Below are 18913 nucleotides of genomic sequence, written 5' to 3' on the forward strand. Positions count from 1 at the left end.
AAGATTTTTGTCAGGAATTTTTTGACACTGCAAACAAGCAGCATGCACAGACTAGGCATTTTGTTCACGATCCAAAAAGATAATGTGAAGAAATGATGAAGCTTTGTGCTGTAAGTACTCTCGGATAGTGCAGACACACTATAGATTTGGGTAAGCAGTAGGGCTAAAATTGCACAGATGGAAAGAGAAGCACAAGGTAAGCAGTATTTGATTCTCAGCAGTTGCCAGTTCGAGCTCGGGACATCGAGATGGTACACGAAAAGCTCTCGAGAAGCCTGCGGTAGCACGGCTGAGGTCACTGCTGTGAGGACTCACAGCTGTAAATCAATTTCGAGAGAAGAACTAAAGGAATCCCTGTGTTTATACTATAATTTTATATATCTAGTAATTTGTAGAGGCAGCATGTACAAATTTTTATGGCAGTATTTTTAACATTCACAATGCCATAAATTTTCTGTGCAGTTGTCTCTCCTCATTCCAAGTAATAGGAAAAATTTATTAAAATAAAAAAAAAATTCCCCATCTTAATGTGCCAAGCTCAATAGCATGGTCTGTACAGTAAGTATTGCACATCATCTCTCACTAACACAATCTCTCTCTTTTGCACGCACACACACTTTTTGTTAGTATCAGGGATACTTCACGAGAAGTGGAAGAAATGGAAGTAGCATTAAACAGCCTGCAGTCCAAAAGTCAGATTTTACGTAAACTAGGGAACTACGTCAAGGAACGGAACCACCTGCAACGTCCAGCAACGAGTTTCTTGTCGTCGTGTAACAGTTGGTACCTCTCGTCTCAGTAGTTGTTAAGTTGGTACCGCCGGTCCGTCAGTGGCACACAGGTGACGTCAAGTCTCGTTCGGAGTTTTCTGTTTGTGGTTCCGAGTGACCTCCCGTTCCACACCGTCGTCACCAGTCAAGTGGTTTCCGTGAAAAAGTGTTTTGTTGATTTTACTGTACTTGTGTTTTTTTTTTGTGTGGAGCGTCAACACTGCAGAGAAAGAGAGAAATAAAACAGTAAGTTTCAGTAATGCATGTGGAGTGGCAGTAATTCTCTCAGGTTGCACCCTGCCCCAAGACCAGTCAAAAAGTCTACTTTTTTTTCAAGTTCATAAATACAAACAAAGCACAAAAAAGCGTAAAAACAAAAAAAGCACAAAAACAAGGTTCACTGTTATCACAAACAACTATAAAACAAAATCTAAAACGCATGCAGAAAACAAAGGGACACGAACAAAAAAAAACACACACACACACACACACACACACACACACACACACACACTATGCACAAAATAAACATGCAAGGTGGGTGAGACGGTAACAGTTCCCAGAGAAATATCCCAAACACAGCACCCATACTTACAGGACAAATATAGCTAAATATTGTCACCAGAAGCCCATTTTCAACAGCAAAAATTCTAGCATTGTAAAGGTGTCACAGACCGGTGAACCCGAGACGTGCCAAAACTTCCTAGCAGGAAGAAACTGTGCGCCAAACTGGGATAACGACTCAGAACCTCATCTTTCTTCGGCAACATTCTTACCGGCTGCGCAACCGGGTACGAACTGTGTCCCGCCCTCACAGCTTTACTTCTCCTACTGCCTCTCTCCCAGCCAGTGAAAGGCAAGATTTTGATTTCAGTGATTCAATCTGGAAACAATATCTATTAACTGGATTAAAATTAAATTCACCCACAGTGACAACCACCCTAAAAAGTTAAAACCAACCCGTCCCTCACAAATTACTACCAATAAGACCGTACGAGGATCTCAGGTGGCACTCCACACCGTTCCGACACAGTACCTGTTTGTCACCTCTGAAATGACAAGTAGCTGACAACAGCACACCACACTAGGGTGGCTACTCACTTCTGTCACAGAGGCTGTGGTAGCTGACTCTCAAGTGTCTTAAACTCTCTTCATACTCGTACAATTTTGAGGTTAGCGTGCAGACATCTATTTTCACGACAGTACTTCCAAAAAACATCATCTGAAGATTTCTGTACACCGTGTTTACTGTCAAACTAAGATGTAAATTAAAAATATTAAATAATAATTTTCAATAAAAATAACATTTTCATCTTAAATTTCATGTTACAATAAAACCATTAAACCTCCCAATTCTTTACAGAATCGAACTCCCATGCACAAAACAGTTTTAAACGACTGATTGCCAATGAGTTAATGTGTTAAATATTTGACTTTAAGTGTGTACGCAAGACGAGATTTAGGAAAGGTCTGAAACTGTGCTTGAAGTTTGCTGGAAGTCACTAAGTGCTCTCATTACAAAATGTAAGATAAATGTAGTCTCGGTACACTACGTGAGGCAAAGTATCTGGACACCCTCGAAAGCACACGTTTTTCATATCAAATACATTGTGCTGCCACCTACTGCTAGGTACTCCATATCAGCGACCTCAGTAGTCATCAGACATCGTGAGAGAGCGGAATGGGGCGCTGCGGAACTCGCGGACTTCGAACGTGGTCAGGTGACTGGGTGCCACGTGTGTCATACGTCTGTACGTGAGATTCACACACTCCTAAACATCCCTAGGTCCACTGTTTTCTATGTGATAGTGAAGTGGAAACGTGAAGGGACACGTACAGCACAAAAGCGTACGGGCCGACCTCGACTGTCGACTGACAGACTGCCGACAGTTGAAGAGGGTCGTAATCTGTAGTAGGCAGACATCTATCCAGACCATCACACAGGAATTCCAGACTACATCAGGATCCACTGCAAGTACTACGACAGTTAGGCGGGAGGTTAGAAAACTCTGATTTCACAGTCGAGCGGCTGTCCGTAAACCACACATCACGTCGGTAAATGCCAAACGACGCCTCACTCGGTGTAAGGAGCATAAACAGTGGACGACTGAACATTGGAAAAACGTTGTGCAGAGTGACGAATCACGGTACAGAATGTGGCGATCAGACGACAGGGTGTGGCTATGGCCAATGCCCGTCGAACGTCATCTTCCGGCATGTGTAACGCAGACAGTAAGATTTGGAGGAGGTGGTGTAATGGTGAGGTGCGTTTAAAATGGAGGGAGCTTGCACCCCTTGTTGTTTTGCAAGGCACTAACACAGCACTGGCCTACATTGACATTTTAAGCGCATTCTCGCTTCCCACGGTTGAAGAGCAACTAGGGGACGGTGATTCCATCTTTCAACACGATCGAGCACTAGTTCATAATGCACGGACTGTGGCGGAGTGGTTACACGACAATAACATCCCTGTAATGCATTGGCCTGCACAGAGTCCTGACCGTAGAATACCTTCGAGATATTTTGGAACACCGACTTTTTGCCAGGCCTCACCGACTGACATCGATACCTCTCCTCAGCGCAGCACTACGTGAAGAATGGGCTGCCATTGCCCGAGAAACCTTCCAGCACCCGATTGATCGTACGCCTGTGAGAGTGGAAGCTGTCATCGAGACTAAGAGTGGGCAACACCGTACTGAATTCCAGCATTACTGATGGAGGGCGCCACGAACTTGTAATCCATTTTCAGCCAGGTGTCCAGGTACTTTTGATCACATAGCGTAACTTGTGCACCATTTTAAACAAAACCTAGTTTTTCACATATCTCTATGTTTATAAAGGTTAGAAGTTGCGTGTAAGGTTCATTGGAAGTTACTAAGTGCTCTCATTCAAAAATACTGTATCAATTTAGGCTATGTATTTGCATGCTATAAACCAGACAGCCTCAAGACAAACACACAGTTTCTAACTGTAATACTTGCCTCATCGTGTTAAGCTTTTAGCCTAAGACTGTGGCTCTTGAAGAACATACATCATTCTCAATTTTTAAATTCAGTCAATAATTGCACGAAATATTGAAAATCAAATTTTTGTTGCCCCTGGAAGCCATTAGATAGGGAACCTGCAACTGGTACTGACTTCTGAGATAGGTATTTTCCATTTTTGTAACAAATCTATAATAATCTGCTAACTGTTAAATGAAAGGAAAATCAAATAATGGAAAATCCACGATGGAATATCTCACACACACACACACACACACACACACACACACACACACACACACACACACACACACACAGTCTCTGGCAGCTGGAGCCAGTCTGTGAGCAGCAACACATTATGGGATGAGGATATTGTATAGGTTCTGTGGACAGCAGCATACTACTTTGGGAGAGGTGGGAAGAACATTTCTCATTGCAGAGCACGGCAAGAAGTAGTTGGAACCCTGGGCGAGAATGTAATTCAGTTGCTCAGTCCTCGACGGTACAGAGTCACGAGGGGAATGCACCTCTATGGCCAAAAAATGGGACTTTGGGAGGTATTGGGAACCAGAAAGATAAGGCACGAGAGACTGTTTTTGTACAAGGTTGGGAGGATAATTATCATCTGTAAATGCCTCAGTGAAACCCTCGGTATAGGAATATTTTGAGTGGGAGCGCTCATCACTAGAGCTGTGACAGCCGTAGTCGCTAGGCTGTATGGAAGGGACTTCTTGGTATGGAATTGGTGGCTGCTGTGAAACTGGAGGTATTGCTGGTGGTTGGTAGGTTTCATATGGACAGAGGTTCTAACATAGCTGTCTTTCAGGTGGAGGTCAACATTGAGGAAGGTGGCTTGTTGGGTTGAGTAGGACCAGGTGAAGCAAATGAGGAAGAAGGTGTTGAGATTCTGGAAGAATGGGGATAGGCTGTCCTCATCCTCGGTCCAGATCAAAAGGCTGCCATCAATGAATCTGAACTGGGGTTATATATACACACACACACAATAGAGGGAAACATTCCACGTGGGAAATATATATCTAAAGAGAAAGATGATGAGACTTACCAAACAAAAGCGCTGGCAGGTCGATAGACACACAAACAAACACAAACATACACACAAAATTCTAGCTTTTGCAACCAACGGTTGCCTCGTCAGGAAAGAGGGAAGGAGAGGGAAAGACGAAAGGATTTGGGTTTTAAGGGAGAGGGTAAGGAGTCATTCCAATCCCGGGAGCGGAAAGACTTACCTTAGGGGGAAAAAAGGACAGGTATACACTCGCACACACACACACACACACACACACATATCCATCCACACATATACAGGCACAAGCAGACATTTGTAAAGGCAAAGGTTTGGGTATATATATATATGTCTGCTTGTGTCTGTTTATGTGCGGATGGATATGTGTGTGTGTGTGTGTGTGTGTGTGTGTGTGTGTGTGTGTGTGTGCGCGCGCGCGCGCTCGAGTGTATACCTGTCCTTTTTTCCCCCTAAGGTAAGTATTTCCGCTCCCGGGATTGGAATGACTCCTTACCCTCTCCCTTAAAACCCACATCCTTTCATCTTTCCCTCTCCTTCCCTCTTTCCTGACGAAGCAACCGTTTGTTGCGAAAGCTTGAATTTTGTGTGTATGTTTGTGTGGCTATCGACCTGCCAGCACTTTTGTTTGGTAAGTCTCATCATCTTTGTTTTTATATAAACATACACACAAAAACCTTTGTAACCTCTTGGTTCATCCCTATGAAATCCCCAAACCACCTCCCCTACCCGCTGGCTCCTACCCTTGTAACCGCCCCTGGTGTAAAAACTGTCCCGTGCACCCTCCCACCACCACCTACTCCAATCCTGTAAGCCGGAAGGTATACATGATCAAAGGCAGAGCCACGTGTGAAAGCACCCACGTGATTTACCAGCTGACCTGCCTACACTGTGAAGCCTTCTATGTGGGAATGACCAGCAACAAACTGTCCATTCACATGAATGGACACAGGCAGACGGTGTTTGTTGGTAATGAGGATCACCCTGTGGCTAAACACGCCTCGGTGCACGGCCAGCACATCTCGGCACAGTGTTACACCGTCCGGGTTATCTGGATACTTCCCACTAACACCAACCTGTCAGAACTCCGGAGATGGGAACTTGCCCTTCAGTACATCCGTTCTTCCCGTTACTAATTTCAAGTTGCCGCCGCTCGTACCTCACCTGTCATTCAACAACATCTTTGCCTCTGTACTTTTGCCTCGGCTGACATCTCTGCCCAAACTCTTTGCCTTTACAAATGTCTGCTTGTGTCTGTGTATGGATGTGTGTGTGTGTGTGTGTGTGTGTGTGTGTGTGTGTGTGTGTGTGTGTGTGAGTGTATACCTGTCCTTTTCCCCCCCTAAGGTAAGTCTTTCCGCTCCCGGGATTGGAATGACTCCTTACCCTCTCCCTTAAAACCCACATCCTTTGGTCTTTCCCTCTCCTTCCCTCTTTCCTGATGAAGCAACCGTGGGTTGTGAAAGCTGAATTTCGTGTGTGTGTGTGTGTGTTTATTTGTGTGTATCAACATACCAACGCTTTCGTTTGGTAAGTTACATCATCTTTGTTTTTAGATATATTTTTCCCATGTGGAATGTTTCCCTCTAACACACACACACACACACACACACACACACACACACACGCATGCACGTAAAACAAACACAAACACAAACATTTCTCTTTTCTGGAAAGAAAAAATTATGGTTAGACAAATTTAAAAGTTTCCCTCACTGCGTGCCTGAAAATGAAATTGGGGGAGAGGAGAGGGGAACCTCAGACACACAGTTATTGGAGAAAAATGACAATAAAAATGATGATTAGTTTATATTCTGTACATTGATAGCTTTTTGAATGGACTCTGCTTTTACAAAAGCTTCAACAGTTTTTTTATAAAATAGTCACTGGTTGTTTTAGTCGTTTGGCTCTATTCAAAATTTCAACAAATGCTCGTTTCTGTTGAAAAGTAGCAGCACTTTCTCACCAGAGACCAGAGAGCTTTATGGAGTTTCTTGATACTATTTTTCTTTTCCCGACCAGTTAAACAGTTACAAATTCTACAGAATATCAGTATCACATATGCAGTTCGTATGCCCCGATCAGCATATTGCAGTCTCCTTTCACGGGCCATGTGGCATACTTGACAACGCTACAGATAGTTATTTTCAGTTCTAATTGCACTCTCACGTGCCTCGTCAATTCTATTCGCACTTTACAGGAAACTCTTAGCGAAGTCTCTATAGTTTGGCCACTACTATATAGAAGTGCCCGCAATCACAAACAAACAAAAACTTTGAATGCCCCCGTAAGTGGAAGTGGTGTGTGGCGAACGAGTGCCACCTCCCTCTCACAGGTCGGCCCGCCTACGCCAGTGTTCCGAGTCTCTGCGAAACTAGAACTGAAACACGGATTGCCGATACCTTCCGGTGTTGTCAGGGTTGTATTTGGAATGCCACAATGGATCAGGATTACTTTTTACATTCATTTCAAAATAAGAAAAGAACGTAACAAGCTGCACAAAATGCAAAGCACTGAGGACTGCACACAGCATTTGGTAATGGCTACTGTCCAACTACTTGCACCGAGGTTGGTGGTGTCTTAAGGAAGGTAGTTCAGGCCCAATCTCCACCAGTATTTTATGCAACTGTAGCTCGAAACACTTGCATCTAAAACTGCTACGTTATAGTGTCTGCAATTTCATATAATTCTAACTTCAGCTGAAAGATAAATGCACACTTTGTCATTAGATGTTAAGTCCCACTATCGAGTCCTGCGTTCCCATATGTGGCACGTATCTTACAGAGGCCACTCAACCGCCCACTAAGGTGGGGCCTGAGTGTAACTTATGAGTTAACTGATGTCATTACAGTCGTGCATAGGTATGTTCTTTATTTTGCAAATGCATTCTTATGCACAATTTCTCTCCAGATTGGGCTTCGCCAGATGTTGTGCAATACCAGTAATCAAAACTGGTTACTTTTTGATATTTACTTGCAGAAAATAAAGCTGCTTCAATATATTTATGGTAAAATAGCTTACTGGGATACAAACTGCTATCAAATAGCATTTATTGCGTAAATTTGCATTTTCACATTTTCAGGTAGAATTTGCTTCTATATTAACAGTTATCACAAATGGAAAATTTTCAAGTGTCTACAGATTTTAACAGTACGTTTGTATTTATTCATTATCCTTACAAATAAAAAAAGTATTTCATCTCCTACAGCACACTTTTAGATTTTTGCATTAAATTGCAATTTTTTTTATGAATATTCACATATGATTAAGGATTGCAAATAAAAGAGACTGCTTTTATAGAAAATTATGACAACTTCTATAAAAAGTTCAAATAAAGTTGTCATTAAAACATAACTGGTTCAATTATCACCAGACACAAGGCTTGAATACTCTGCACTCAGCTCCATTAAAGAGCACAAAAATTTTATGCTCTGATCTCCAAATAATCCAGCTATGAAGAAACTTCAAGAGGACTAAGTCAGTCACGTCTCCTCAGACAGAGGTCTCCTCGTCAGACAAATGGAATCGAGGTCTTGAGTCTTGTTACTCACAAAAGAATGGAAAGACTGGTAGAAGCTGACATTGGGAAAGATCAGTTTGATTTCCAGAGAAATGTATGAACATGTGAAGTGTCTACAACTTTTACAAAACCAGACTGCAACTATAAGAGTTGAAGGGAATGAAAGACAAGCAAGAATTGATATGTGAGTGAGACTAGTTTGCACCCTATGCCCCATCTTATTTAACCTGTACACTGAGGAAGCATTAAAAGAAATGAATGAGAAATATGGAAAGAGGATTTGAGTTCTGGGAGAAGAAATAAAATTAGGAAAGAACAATTTAAGTTTACTGTATTTCCTTGAATCTAAGCCGCACTTTTTTCCGGTTTTTGTAATCCAAAAAACTGCCTGTGGCTTAGAATCGAGTGCAAACTAAGTGGAAATTCTGAAAAATGTTGGTAGGTGCTGCCACAGCTAACTTCTGCCGTCGAATACATGTAGCGCTATACAGGCATGCTTTGCAGGCACAAAAATAAATACTGACGCCAAATAAATTTTAGAAAATAGGTGGAAGACGAGCTTTTTTTTCCTCCGCCCCGAGTTTCGACCACTGCATTTTCATACATTATCCAACAAAGTAAATACAAATCCCGTATTGTTCATCTACGAATGTAGCAGCATTTCAATGTACAACGAAAATCCGACTGGCAAGACTATTTGGGATGTTTGTCAATATGGCCAACTCTACATCCTGAATTTTTTCCTACATGTGAGAAGAGATGGTTGCTAATAGGAACTTCTATGAATCGTGAATCACATGCAGTATTCTCTCACCATAAGAATAATATGAATATAAACATTTTGCCATTTATTCTTTCGTGTTTGCTGCTATCTCATTTAAATCCTGTCTGCCTAATAAACTACGAAACTAGAGTGAGACAACATTAACCCTGAAGAATATACATATCGTGTCATGTTTATATTCGTATTATTCTTATGCCTAATAGTGATACAGTCAGAAATGAAGCACGGTAATTGACTAGATTTTTAAATCTAAGATGACTCTAATTTCTGTACAGAATGTAATGTACAAAAGAGGCGTGTGCAAAGATTTGCAAACGGAGAAAAATTTTCACAAAACTCTCGTTCAGAACATCATCTATTATACGCAGTCTATTATTTGGTTCTTGTTGATCATTATCAAAGAAAGCAGCAGTGTAAGTAACAACAAATAGCAGTCTCTTGCCATTGTTTCGCTAATGAGAAGATTCCTCTTTTCTTTTTTTTAATTATAAGCGGTGGTAGTGTGCACAAAAGCAAGCCATGCCGCGAGCAGCGACAGGTCGTAAACACTCATTATCAGAATGCGACAAACAATGCACGACGCAGTACAATAATGCATTTTCAGCTTAGAGTGACGTAAACACCTATAACAAAGAGAACGGCACTTGTCAGATCAAAGCAAAATATTCGATTCAAACCAGACAAAGCACGTGAAAAAGGGAGGGTACCCGTATAAATACGGACGGAGTGCCTGACGCAAAGCAATGGCTACCTGGTAAAGCTTAACTGTTACGCTTACGACTCGAACCAAACTACTGTAGCTGTGTCGTCATTCATTTGACCTAAATTGAGTCTCATATTACAATGGACCAACTTTGTTTCTATTTTGAGGTGCGGCCTAAAACTTTTCTCTCTTTGAATTTCGAGTCTCAAATTTCAGGTGCAGCTTAGATTCGGGAAAAATTTTTTTCCTCGATTTCGAGTCTCATTTTTCAAGTGCGGCTTAGATTCGAGTAAATACGGTAATTGTTACGATGCCTTTTCTAAAAGTATCTGTCTTTGGCGTAGCCTTCTACAGAAGTGAAACGTGGGCGATATGCAGTTCACAAGAAGAGAATAGAAGCATCTGAAATCTGATGTTATGATGTTAAGGAAGAATGCTGATCATTAGAATGGCAGGTCAAATACTTAATGAAAAGGCACTTAATCGAACCGGAAAGAGAACATTACGGCACATCTTAACAAAAACATGGATACATTGTAAGGCATCAGGAAATAGTTTGATAACGGAGGTGGGGAAAGGGTGGGGCAAGGTAAAAGGGAGGGAGTGGAAGAAGACATTGCGTGTGTGTGTGGAGGGGGGGGGGGTGGGGGGTGGGGGGTGGGGGGGCTAGCACACACAGGAGGGAGAGGGGGGGAGGGGGATGTGAAGCACAAACTGTAGAAGGCAAATAAGAACTGAACACAGTTGGCAGGTACAACAGATTTTAGGTATAGGCCACTGATATTTCTGACTGATTCTGCAAAACCTGCAGACCCCACCTGCACATTACTGTAGTCACAACCTACAGGCTATATTACCTGCAGTTCTCAAAACGGGTGATCCTGTTCCGTCAGCTGGGCACACACGAGCAGATTTCTGTGCTGGGGCACATTCAGAAAGTCTGAATTTTCCTGTGGTTTTCAGGAGACTGCAAGTTTAAGCTGCTACACGTATATTGAAGGAGTGGACCAATGGCCAGATCAAAACATTTACACTATTGTGCCAAGAAATACTTCGCTCGTAGAAAGCGACACACGAACATTACGTGAAAAGAATGTAAAAAATAAGAGGCGTGAAGAAATGGTTGAAACACTTCTGGACAGTATTTGTATTGTGGCCAAACATCTAAGCTAAAAATTTTAAATATAGTTTCAGAAAAGAAAATTCTTTGTTTTTATAACCATATGTTCTATAGTGGTTTTATAATTATAGAACATATTTTAAATTCATCCTTTCAACTACAAGAAATTGGGTAGATTTTTCACAAAACACATTTTGTTTTATTGAAATAAAAAATACTCAGTGGTCTGTAGTGAAACACTTTTATAATCTGGCTTGCTTCTTAGATTCATCATCATCATCATCATCATCATCATCATCGTCGTCGTCGTCGTCTTCCAACTACAGTTTCCCAGCTGTGGTGTACAAGTGCTTGCCATCTCGTTCTGTCTGTTCCAGGACAGCTTCCCATTTGTATCCCCCTAATCTTACAGTACCTATCCAGCATTTACTCGGTCTTGCCCGTGGTCTTCTTCCTAATAGGCTCAGGTTGAAATACCTTTTTTTTGCAGGTCTTTGGCTGTTCATTCTCAATATGTGCCCATACTACTGAAGCGTGTTTCTTTAAGACGTGGGTAACAGGAACCTCAATACACTAGATACTTTTCTGTTCACCCCATTTCCGATTTTGTCCATTCTAGTTGTTCGATTCGTAATTCTAACAAATCTCATTTCTGTTGCTCGAATTCTACCGAGGCCTTTGTTTAGAAGGGCACATGTTTCTAAACTATACGTTAGGACTGGTACAAAATAGGTGTGGTACACTGTCGCTTTTGCTTTTCGTGGCACTTTATCGTCCCAAAGTAGATTTCTGATCCGACTGTAAAAATTGTACACTTTCTCTGTCCTGCCGATTATTTTCCGTTTAATGGTGTCGTCTTTCGAGATTGTGCTTCCTAGGTACTAGAAACAGATTCTACTTTGACTCCTTCTAGAAATACATTTGAGGTTGTTCCCGCCTGTTTATAGGTCATTCCTACTGACTGTTTTACTTCTTTTTAGTTTGAAATTTTTGAATGTGTTGTTCCAGTCATTAAGTTTCTTCTGTGCTTCAGCTTCTGTCTCTCCCCATACTATCGACAACACGATTCAAAATTCGTCGATTTTACTAAAGGAATTTTATGTCCGACTTTTGCTCACGTCAGGGAAAGCTGTCTGCTGGCATTTTTTTCAGGTGTTACCTCATTTGGCACTGTCGTTCTCCACCTAACCGCACATTGCTTTGCAGAACTAGACATATCTTGATGCAAAAGATGTCACGTTTGACATCAGTTACTCTAGTACACAAAGCAGATAATGTTTCCCGATGTGAGCGACAAAGTAAGACAAATAAACATGTTTTGTAACTAACTGTTTTAGATATAGAAACCAAACCAATCCAAACTGTAAAGGTATTTCATTACATACGACTGACTGTTTTACTACGGTACACGAAGTACACCTGTTGACTCAAATACGCATTTTTTTGTAGTTTCAAAGAGAGATTTAAAATACCTTTGATAATTTCAGAAAAGAGCTCAGGAAAGTGCATGATTCTTGAAAGAAGTGGAAAAGGGTTGGGGATGAAGAACTACATAAACCGACGCTTTCGTGAGTGTCAATAAAAATTTGCTCCTAGCAGGTTCATTATTTTACCACTGACAAGTTTGTTACATCCACTATTTTACAATTATTATGGATTACTGTATGTACAGAGGATAAAGAATGCTCTCCCCCTAGCATATCAAACCTTCACGATTCTGAAGCAGATCCATATGTCTGGAATACAGCCTTTCAGCAATCCATTTTTGGAACCATGATGTCCAGTTTTTCTTTCAAGAAATATACAAGTATACAATGCGCAAATCGCCAGTGAATGCCACAATTTTCTCCCTACTGTCATGTGTATTAGCTTCTAATCTTCGTTACAAACCTGTTTCAAAACCCAAATACATAATACAATAAAATAACATCTAAAAACATCACATTATATATTGTACCCTCAGTGAGACACGGTCACAACTTCTGAAATATGTCGCCTGTGGCCACTGGCTTGTCGAGCATGTACTGCAGTTGTAGACCCACGAATAAATAACAAAAATCTGCTGATTTACACCACCACTACGGTACCGAGCCTCGGGGCAGATCAGAGAGGCAAGATTTGACAGCGGCGTCCGCAAGTCTGCGGAAAACAACAGGCAGGCCGGACCTGTCGAAAATATATGCGGAACTGGCCTGTCACAGAAATCTGCCCACATGTGGCCACCTATTTAGAGATGAAGAGGCCAGCACAGGACAGACTAGCTTCGAGAGTGGCAGAAAAACGAGTCTTCGGACAGAAGAGCACAACTTCAGTCAGTGGCTCACAGACACAGTTGGTTGGTTTTGGGGTTTGATGGGGGCTAAACATTGAGGTCGTCAGTCACCAGTTCCAAACAGACACGTACTTGTAAAAGGCCTATACAGTAAAAGCGTAGCCTCTGCACCCAGAGGGAGGGAACACCAAGGGGTACAGAGCTAATATGAACACCGCAATAACACAAAATATAGGACACTTCAAAGGAGCAGAGCAAATAGTTGACTAGAGTAAAACAGACTACAATGGTTGATGGATCAGGTAGAAGGTCAACCACTCAACTACAAACGAAGAACCTCAAGCTGGAAAGCGTTGATAAAGGTAACAACACAACTAGTTACCATAAAAAACACTATTTTGGTATCCACGTCACAATTAAAAGTCGCTGGAGTGGGTGTGGCCTGAGAAATCATGCGAGAGCGCCCACACTAGAGCGAGTGATAAACCCCAGCTGCACAGATAAAACGTAAAACTGAGTCAGCTATAGAGGCATTGTCACTGAGAATTAAAGGAAGTGCAGCTGGTAAATTAAAGGACCGCCGCAAGGGGGCTGAAAGGGGGCAGTCCATCAGAAGATGGACCACTGTCAGCCCTGCATCACAGCGACACTTGGGTGGGTTCTCACGACGAAGAAGAGAGCTGTGCATCAACCGCGTATGTCCATTTCAGAGACGGCAGAGAACAACTGAGTCGCTGCACGTGCCCCTCCAGGAGGAGTTCCATACGGCCGTGGACGACTCGACCGTGCGGAGCTTATTTGGCGTGTTCGAGACAGTCCATTCAGAGCTCCAGACATCGCAGACCTCGCGATGTAGGGCTGACCGGAGGTCTCTTTCCACGAGACCGAGCTCCAGGGGTGGCGAAGTGCTGGCCTGCTCGGCCAACCGATCGACACATTCGTTTCCCGGAATGCCGACGTGGCCCGAGGTCCACAAAAACGTCGCCGAACGACCACACCCGTCGAGAGCAGAAACAGCAACTCGAATTCTGCGTACCAAAGTGTCCCGAGAAAAACACTGGTCGAGCGCTTGCAATCCACTCAGGGAGTCACTGCATATGACAAATGACTCCCCAGGGCAGGAGGAAAGGTGAGCGAGTGCACGATAAAGAGCAACCAGCTCCGCAGTGAAAACACTGCTCCCACAAGACAGAGAATTCTGCTCGACGTAGTCGTCGTGGATGAAAGCAAACCCAGTGCGTCCGTCGACCACAGAACCGTCAGTGCAGACTACATCTGCATCGCGAAACGAGGCAAGAAGAGCCAGGAATTGTTGACTAATACTGACAGGTGGAACGGAGGACTCGGAGTCTTAGGACAAATCCAAGCAAAGCCGCAAGCGAGGGAGGGACCGAGGAAGGGTAGAAGAAGAGGGCCGGACGGACGGAGGGAGGGGAAAGGACTCGAGTGACGAGAGAAGGGAACGAATGCAGACAGCGATCGGGAGACCCGACCTAGGCCGCCGTCGTGGGGTGGGCAGTGCAGAAGATGGAAAAAGGAGCCTGCGGTTTGGGTGGTCGGGTGAGGCACGGACGTGGGCGATATAGGACGCAAGCAGCTGTTGTCGGCAAAATCGTAAGAGGGAGATTCCAGCTTCTACTGGAAGGCTAGTCACCGGACTAGTGCAGAAGGCACCTGTCGCCAGTCTGACGCCACGACGGAGAATCGGGTCGAGGATCTGCAATGTCGAAGGTGCTGCCGAGTCATACACCACGCTCCCGTAGTCGAGACGGGACCGGACTGAGGCCTTATAGAGCTGTAGGAGGGTTATCCTGCAGCCCCCCAAACAGTGTGGCTGAGGCAGCAAAGAATGTTGAGGTGCCGCCAGCACCGTTGTTTAAGCTCGCGAAGATGAGGTGTCCAAGTGAGCTGAGCATCAAACAGCGTGCCGAGGAAGTGACACGTCTCCTCAATACGAAGGAGTTCATTGGCGAGGTAGAGCTCTGGACGGAGGTGGACTGTGCGATGATGACACAAACGAATCCCTCGGGTCTTGGAGGCTGAGAACTGAAAACCACGGTCGGATGCCCAAAAAGGTGCCTTACGGATAGCTCCCTGCAGCCGCCGTTCAGCGACACTGACGCTTGGGGAACTGTAATCAAGACAAAAGTAATTGGCATAGAGAGAGGAACAGACCGACGAGCCCACCGCAGCCACAAGACCATTAATCGCCACCAAAAAGAGGGGAACTCTGAGAACCGAGCCCTGCGGGACACCGTTCTCCTGAATATGAGCATAGCTAAAATGTGTGCCAACTCGAACCCGAAAGGAGCGATTCGAGAGGAAATTCCATAGAAAAATTGGAAGTGGACCCTGTAAGCGCCATTCGTGCAGCGTAGCAAGGATATGATGGTGCCAGGTGGTATAGTACGCCTTCCGAAGATCGAAGAAAACAGCAACTAGATGTTCTCGCGGAGTAAAAGCTGTACGAATAGCCGACTCTGGCGAGACTAAATTGTCGATCGCCGAGTGGCCCTGACAGAAGCCCCCCTGTTGCTGGGCCAGGAGGCCCTGAGCTTCGAGGATCCACACGTGCCGCCGACTCACCGTCCGTTCCAGGAGTATGCACGTAACGTAGGTAAGGCTGAGAGGGCGATAGCTATTGACCACCAGTGGATCTGCACCAGGTCCGAGACGATGACTAGTCTCTCTTGCACAGTCTGAAATTTCCGAGGCCAGTCTGACGGGAGTAAGGAAGGACGAAATGCTTTCGCAGACTGCGAGGCTGTCGTATCGGACTTCTACCGTGCCACCACAGTCTGCACCAGGTGAGTGACCTACAGCCCGATACTCTAGCCCCGAACAGATTACGAGCCGACAGTACGGGAGTGTTTTGTGCTCGACAGCTCCCCACACTTACCGTCCGCGGCACGCGCACTAACCGGCCATCGTCTACTACGTGCCCCTCATGGGCGGCCTCTAAGCTTATGTCACGTCAGCCTGCTCGCTCCACAACTCCCACACTTACCGTCTGCACCTACTGGTCGTCCACCCTGAGCCTCTTGCGGCGGTCGTCCGTGCGCGGATCTGCGGCCATCACCTTCAGCCGAACTCCGCATATTTCCTGGCCGTGCAACACCTGCAAAATGGCAAAGAATTTAATCGGACTGTACATTACCCAAAAGGAATCCGAAATATTTGGAAAATTTTCAGTGGCATCTCACGAAAATTTTGTGCTGCATTACATCTTCAGAGTGTATACGTGGACAAGGAAAAAAAATTCCTAGATTTCCCGATTAAAAAAAACACTTTTTCCCCCGAGTTAAGTGACAGTCTCCCACGGAACTCTATAACTTGTCCGTCCTTCGAATGGTGAACACTTTATACACTGGCGTAGAGCTTCCAGCCACCACTTTAGAAAACTAAACCCGACAAAAAAGAAAAGGCCCTGCAAAGATCTCTGATGTACAGCAACATATATGCTGTGTACTTCCGTAATTACAAAAGTATAAATTTGAATTCCACCAAACACAGTACAATAGTTTCCAAAGCATCGAAATAGAGATTGCGATGCCCTTTTGTAAGGCAATCAAAGCTCTCGTCACGTGATCTCACCAGGCGTGGCAGCAGATAGTCGGAGCATAGGAAACGTGTTGTTCTCAGCCACTAGCAACATCACTTATGTAGAGCGGACACACAAATGGGAAAAGTTAATGGATTAAAGTAATAAACATAGTGGGGCTACAAGAAAAGCTAAGCTTTCACAGATAATATTGATCTCAAAGATTAATAAGCTACAACAGAAGCTCTGCTTTTGCGTGTGTTAGCACTTTAAAATACTTCACACAAATGTGCCAGTAAAATTTGAATGTCTAGTCTTCTGGGCTCTATTATCTTCGAAGTGGCCGGTCCTCAAAGTGGTAAGTTTCAAACGAGAGACAACAATCTGTAATTCCAGAAATTCATTGCACATTCTCACAGTAACATAATTCATCTTGCGTAAAAGGAAATTTACTTTGAAAGTATCACTTTTCAAATCACCATTCACAATATTTTCCCAACACCTTTCAGAAATAGGTTTGTTTCGGTTGTTGCCCGAGAGAGCCAGAAAACAAGTGTTACTGCGCATGCACAGCTACGACGGTGTAGGAAACCCGTATGTTCGTACGTATAAACCGTTACATTATCTTACATTACGTCATAAAAGGAACACAACATTAGAGGATATTCCAAGAGCTTCAGAATTTCGTAAACCATACTAAAATGTATAATTCGGCTCTTAGTGCACATTCATACATCCACATTCACAGTGAAGTAGGTCCCAACCTCATATTAAGCTTTCCAGTGTGATTTTCGGGATGTAAATTTCTTGGAGCACCTGAACTGCACCATCTCACATTTGGTTCTTTATTATGGCAAAATGCCGAATGTGCCAAAAGATGAAAATTTGGAAACTCAGTGAACAGTTGGAACTAGCCTATACTGTTTGTTTCAAATAAACTGACTGCCTCAGTGCAAAATACTAATAAAAGTCAAATTTCCTTAGCAAACCAATGAAAGTAACTTCATAGTTCTCGAAGGCGATTACTGCTCGACTGTCACAAATGTGGGAATAAAATAAAATCAGGAAACAAACTGACAATATATTTCAGCCTTCTGCAACTATGTGAATGTATTTTAATTCACTTGATAGATCCAGAAAAAAAAAAAAAAAATTCTGGTTAGCATCTGGCTTCAAGTAGCCAGAAGCAGGAGGAGGTACTGCTCACATGCGACTGAACTGCGCATGCGCACGAGCCCGCTGGCATCTGCTCAAATGAACCTAATGTACGCAGATGTGGCGTCGTGCCCATCGGAAGCAGTTTGTTGTTACGAAGTATTGCACAGTCTTCGCCCTAAGGCCTTCGACGTATTTTGCTATTGGCAGACACTTGTGTGTGCACAGTGCTTTGTTGTTGTAAAAGATGCATTCCCATTGCATCTAAAGTTTTATATTGTTTTTCCTCTTGTTTATGTTTTATTGCTGAAATATTATTTTGCAGTAGCGGGATACAATAGTGTTCTTTATTAGAGTGTTAGTTTTTACCAGTCAAAATTACAAAAAATTAATTGAAAATTAAAACCATGAAAAATTCCCAGAATTCCGAAAAATTCCCATGTTTTTCCTGGCTTCCTCCCGGATAAAAAAATTCCCGGATTTTTCCGAGATTTCCTGGTTGTTCCGGGGCGTATACACCCTGATCTTATACACGGAGTTCAAAAATTCAGTGCCCAAACTAACAGATGTCACATGCAGTCAAACACAAATTGAGCACACATAAGTACACTTGTGAGAAGGAGAGACAAAAATATCTTTTTCAAACACTCTTACACAAAATTCAGTTAGGTATACACAGTGTTCCAAATTCTGATATTCGCACAGAACCAGTAAACGGCACATAGCGCTCCGATGCGTGCGCGATGTTCGCAGTATATAATGTGGAGCATTTCACGTGAGGAGCAATGCGAGACAACCAATCCATTGGACGCCTTTCTCTGGGGCTACACGGAAGCTGAAATGTATTCTTCCCCTGTGAGCTCAGAGGAGGAATTAGTTCCGACAGTTTTTGCAGTGGTCTCACATACAGAATGTGCCACACATTTTCCATCGCACAGGACACCCAGCTATGTCAGTACCAGTTCTGCTTTGAAGTTAATGGTGCTCATTTGGAACATTACTGTAACACTGATCAGAATAAT

The 18913-nt window shown here is 43.4% G+C and overlaps 1 protein-coding gene across 2 annotated transcripts in view; it reads right to left on the reverse strand.

Moving 5' to 3' along the window:
• Nucleotides 1-897: 897 nt before the first annotated feature.
• The window catches only part of LOC126108916 (RNA-binding protein 45), a 109198-nt gene continuing 91182 nt past the window's right edge, over nucleotides 898-18913 (reverse strand). For both annotated transcript variants that reach the window (XM_049914279.1, XM_049914278.1), the window contains exons 10-11: nucleotides 16203-16313; nucleotides 898-990 (exon numbers count right to left, since the gene is read on the reverse strand). In XM_049914279.1, coding sequence (XP_049770236.1) covers nucleotides 16212-16313 — 102 coding nt within the window. In that variant the 3' untranslated portion in view covers nucleotides 898-990; nucleotides 16203-16211. The remainder of the gene's footprint in view (nucleotides 991-16202; nucleotides 16314-18913) is intronic.

Source organism: Schistocerca cancellata, chromosome 11 (assembly GCF_023864275.1).
Source record: "Schistocerca cancellata isolate TAMUIC-IGC-003103 chromosome 11, iqSchCanc2.1, whole genome shotgun sequence".
Lineage (NCBI taxonomy): Eukaryota > Metazoa > Arthropoda > Insecta > Orthoptera > Acrididae > Schistocerca > Schistocerca cancellata.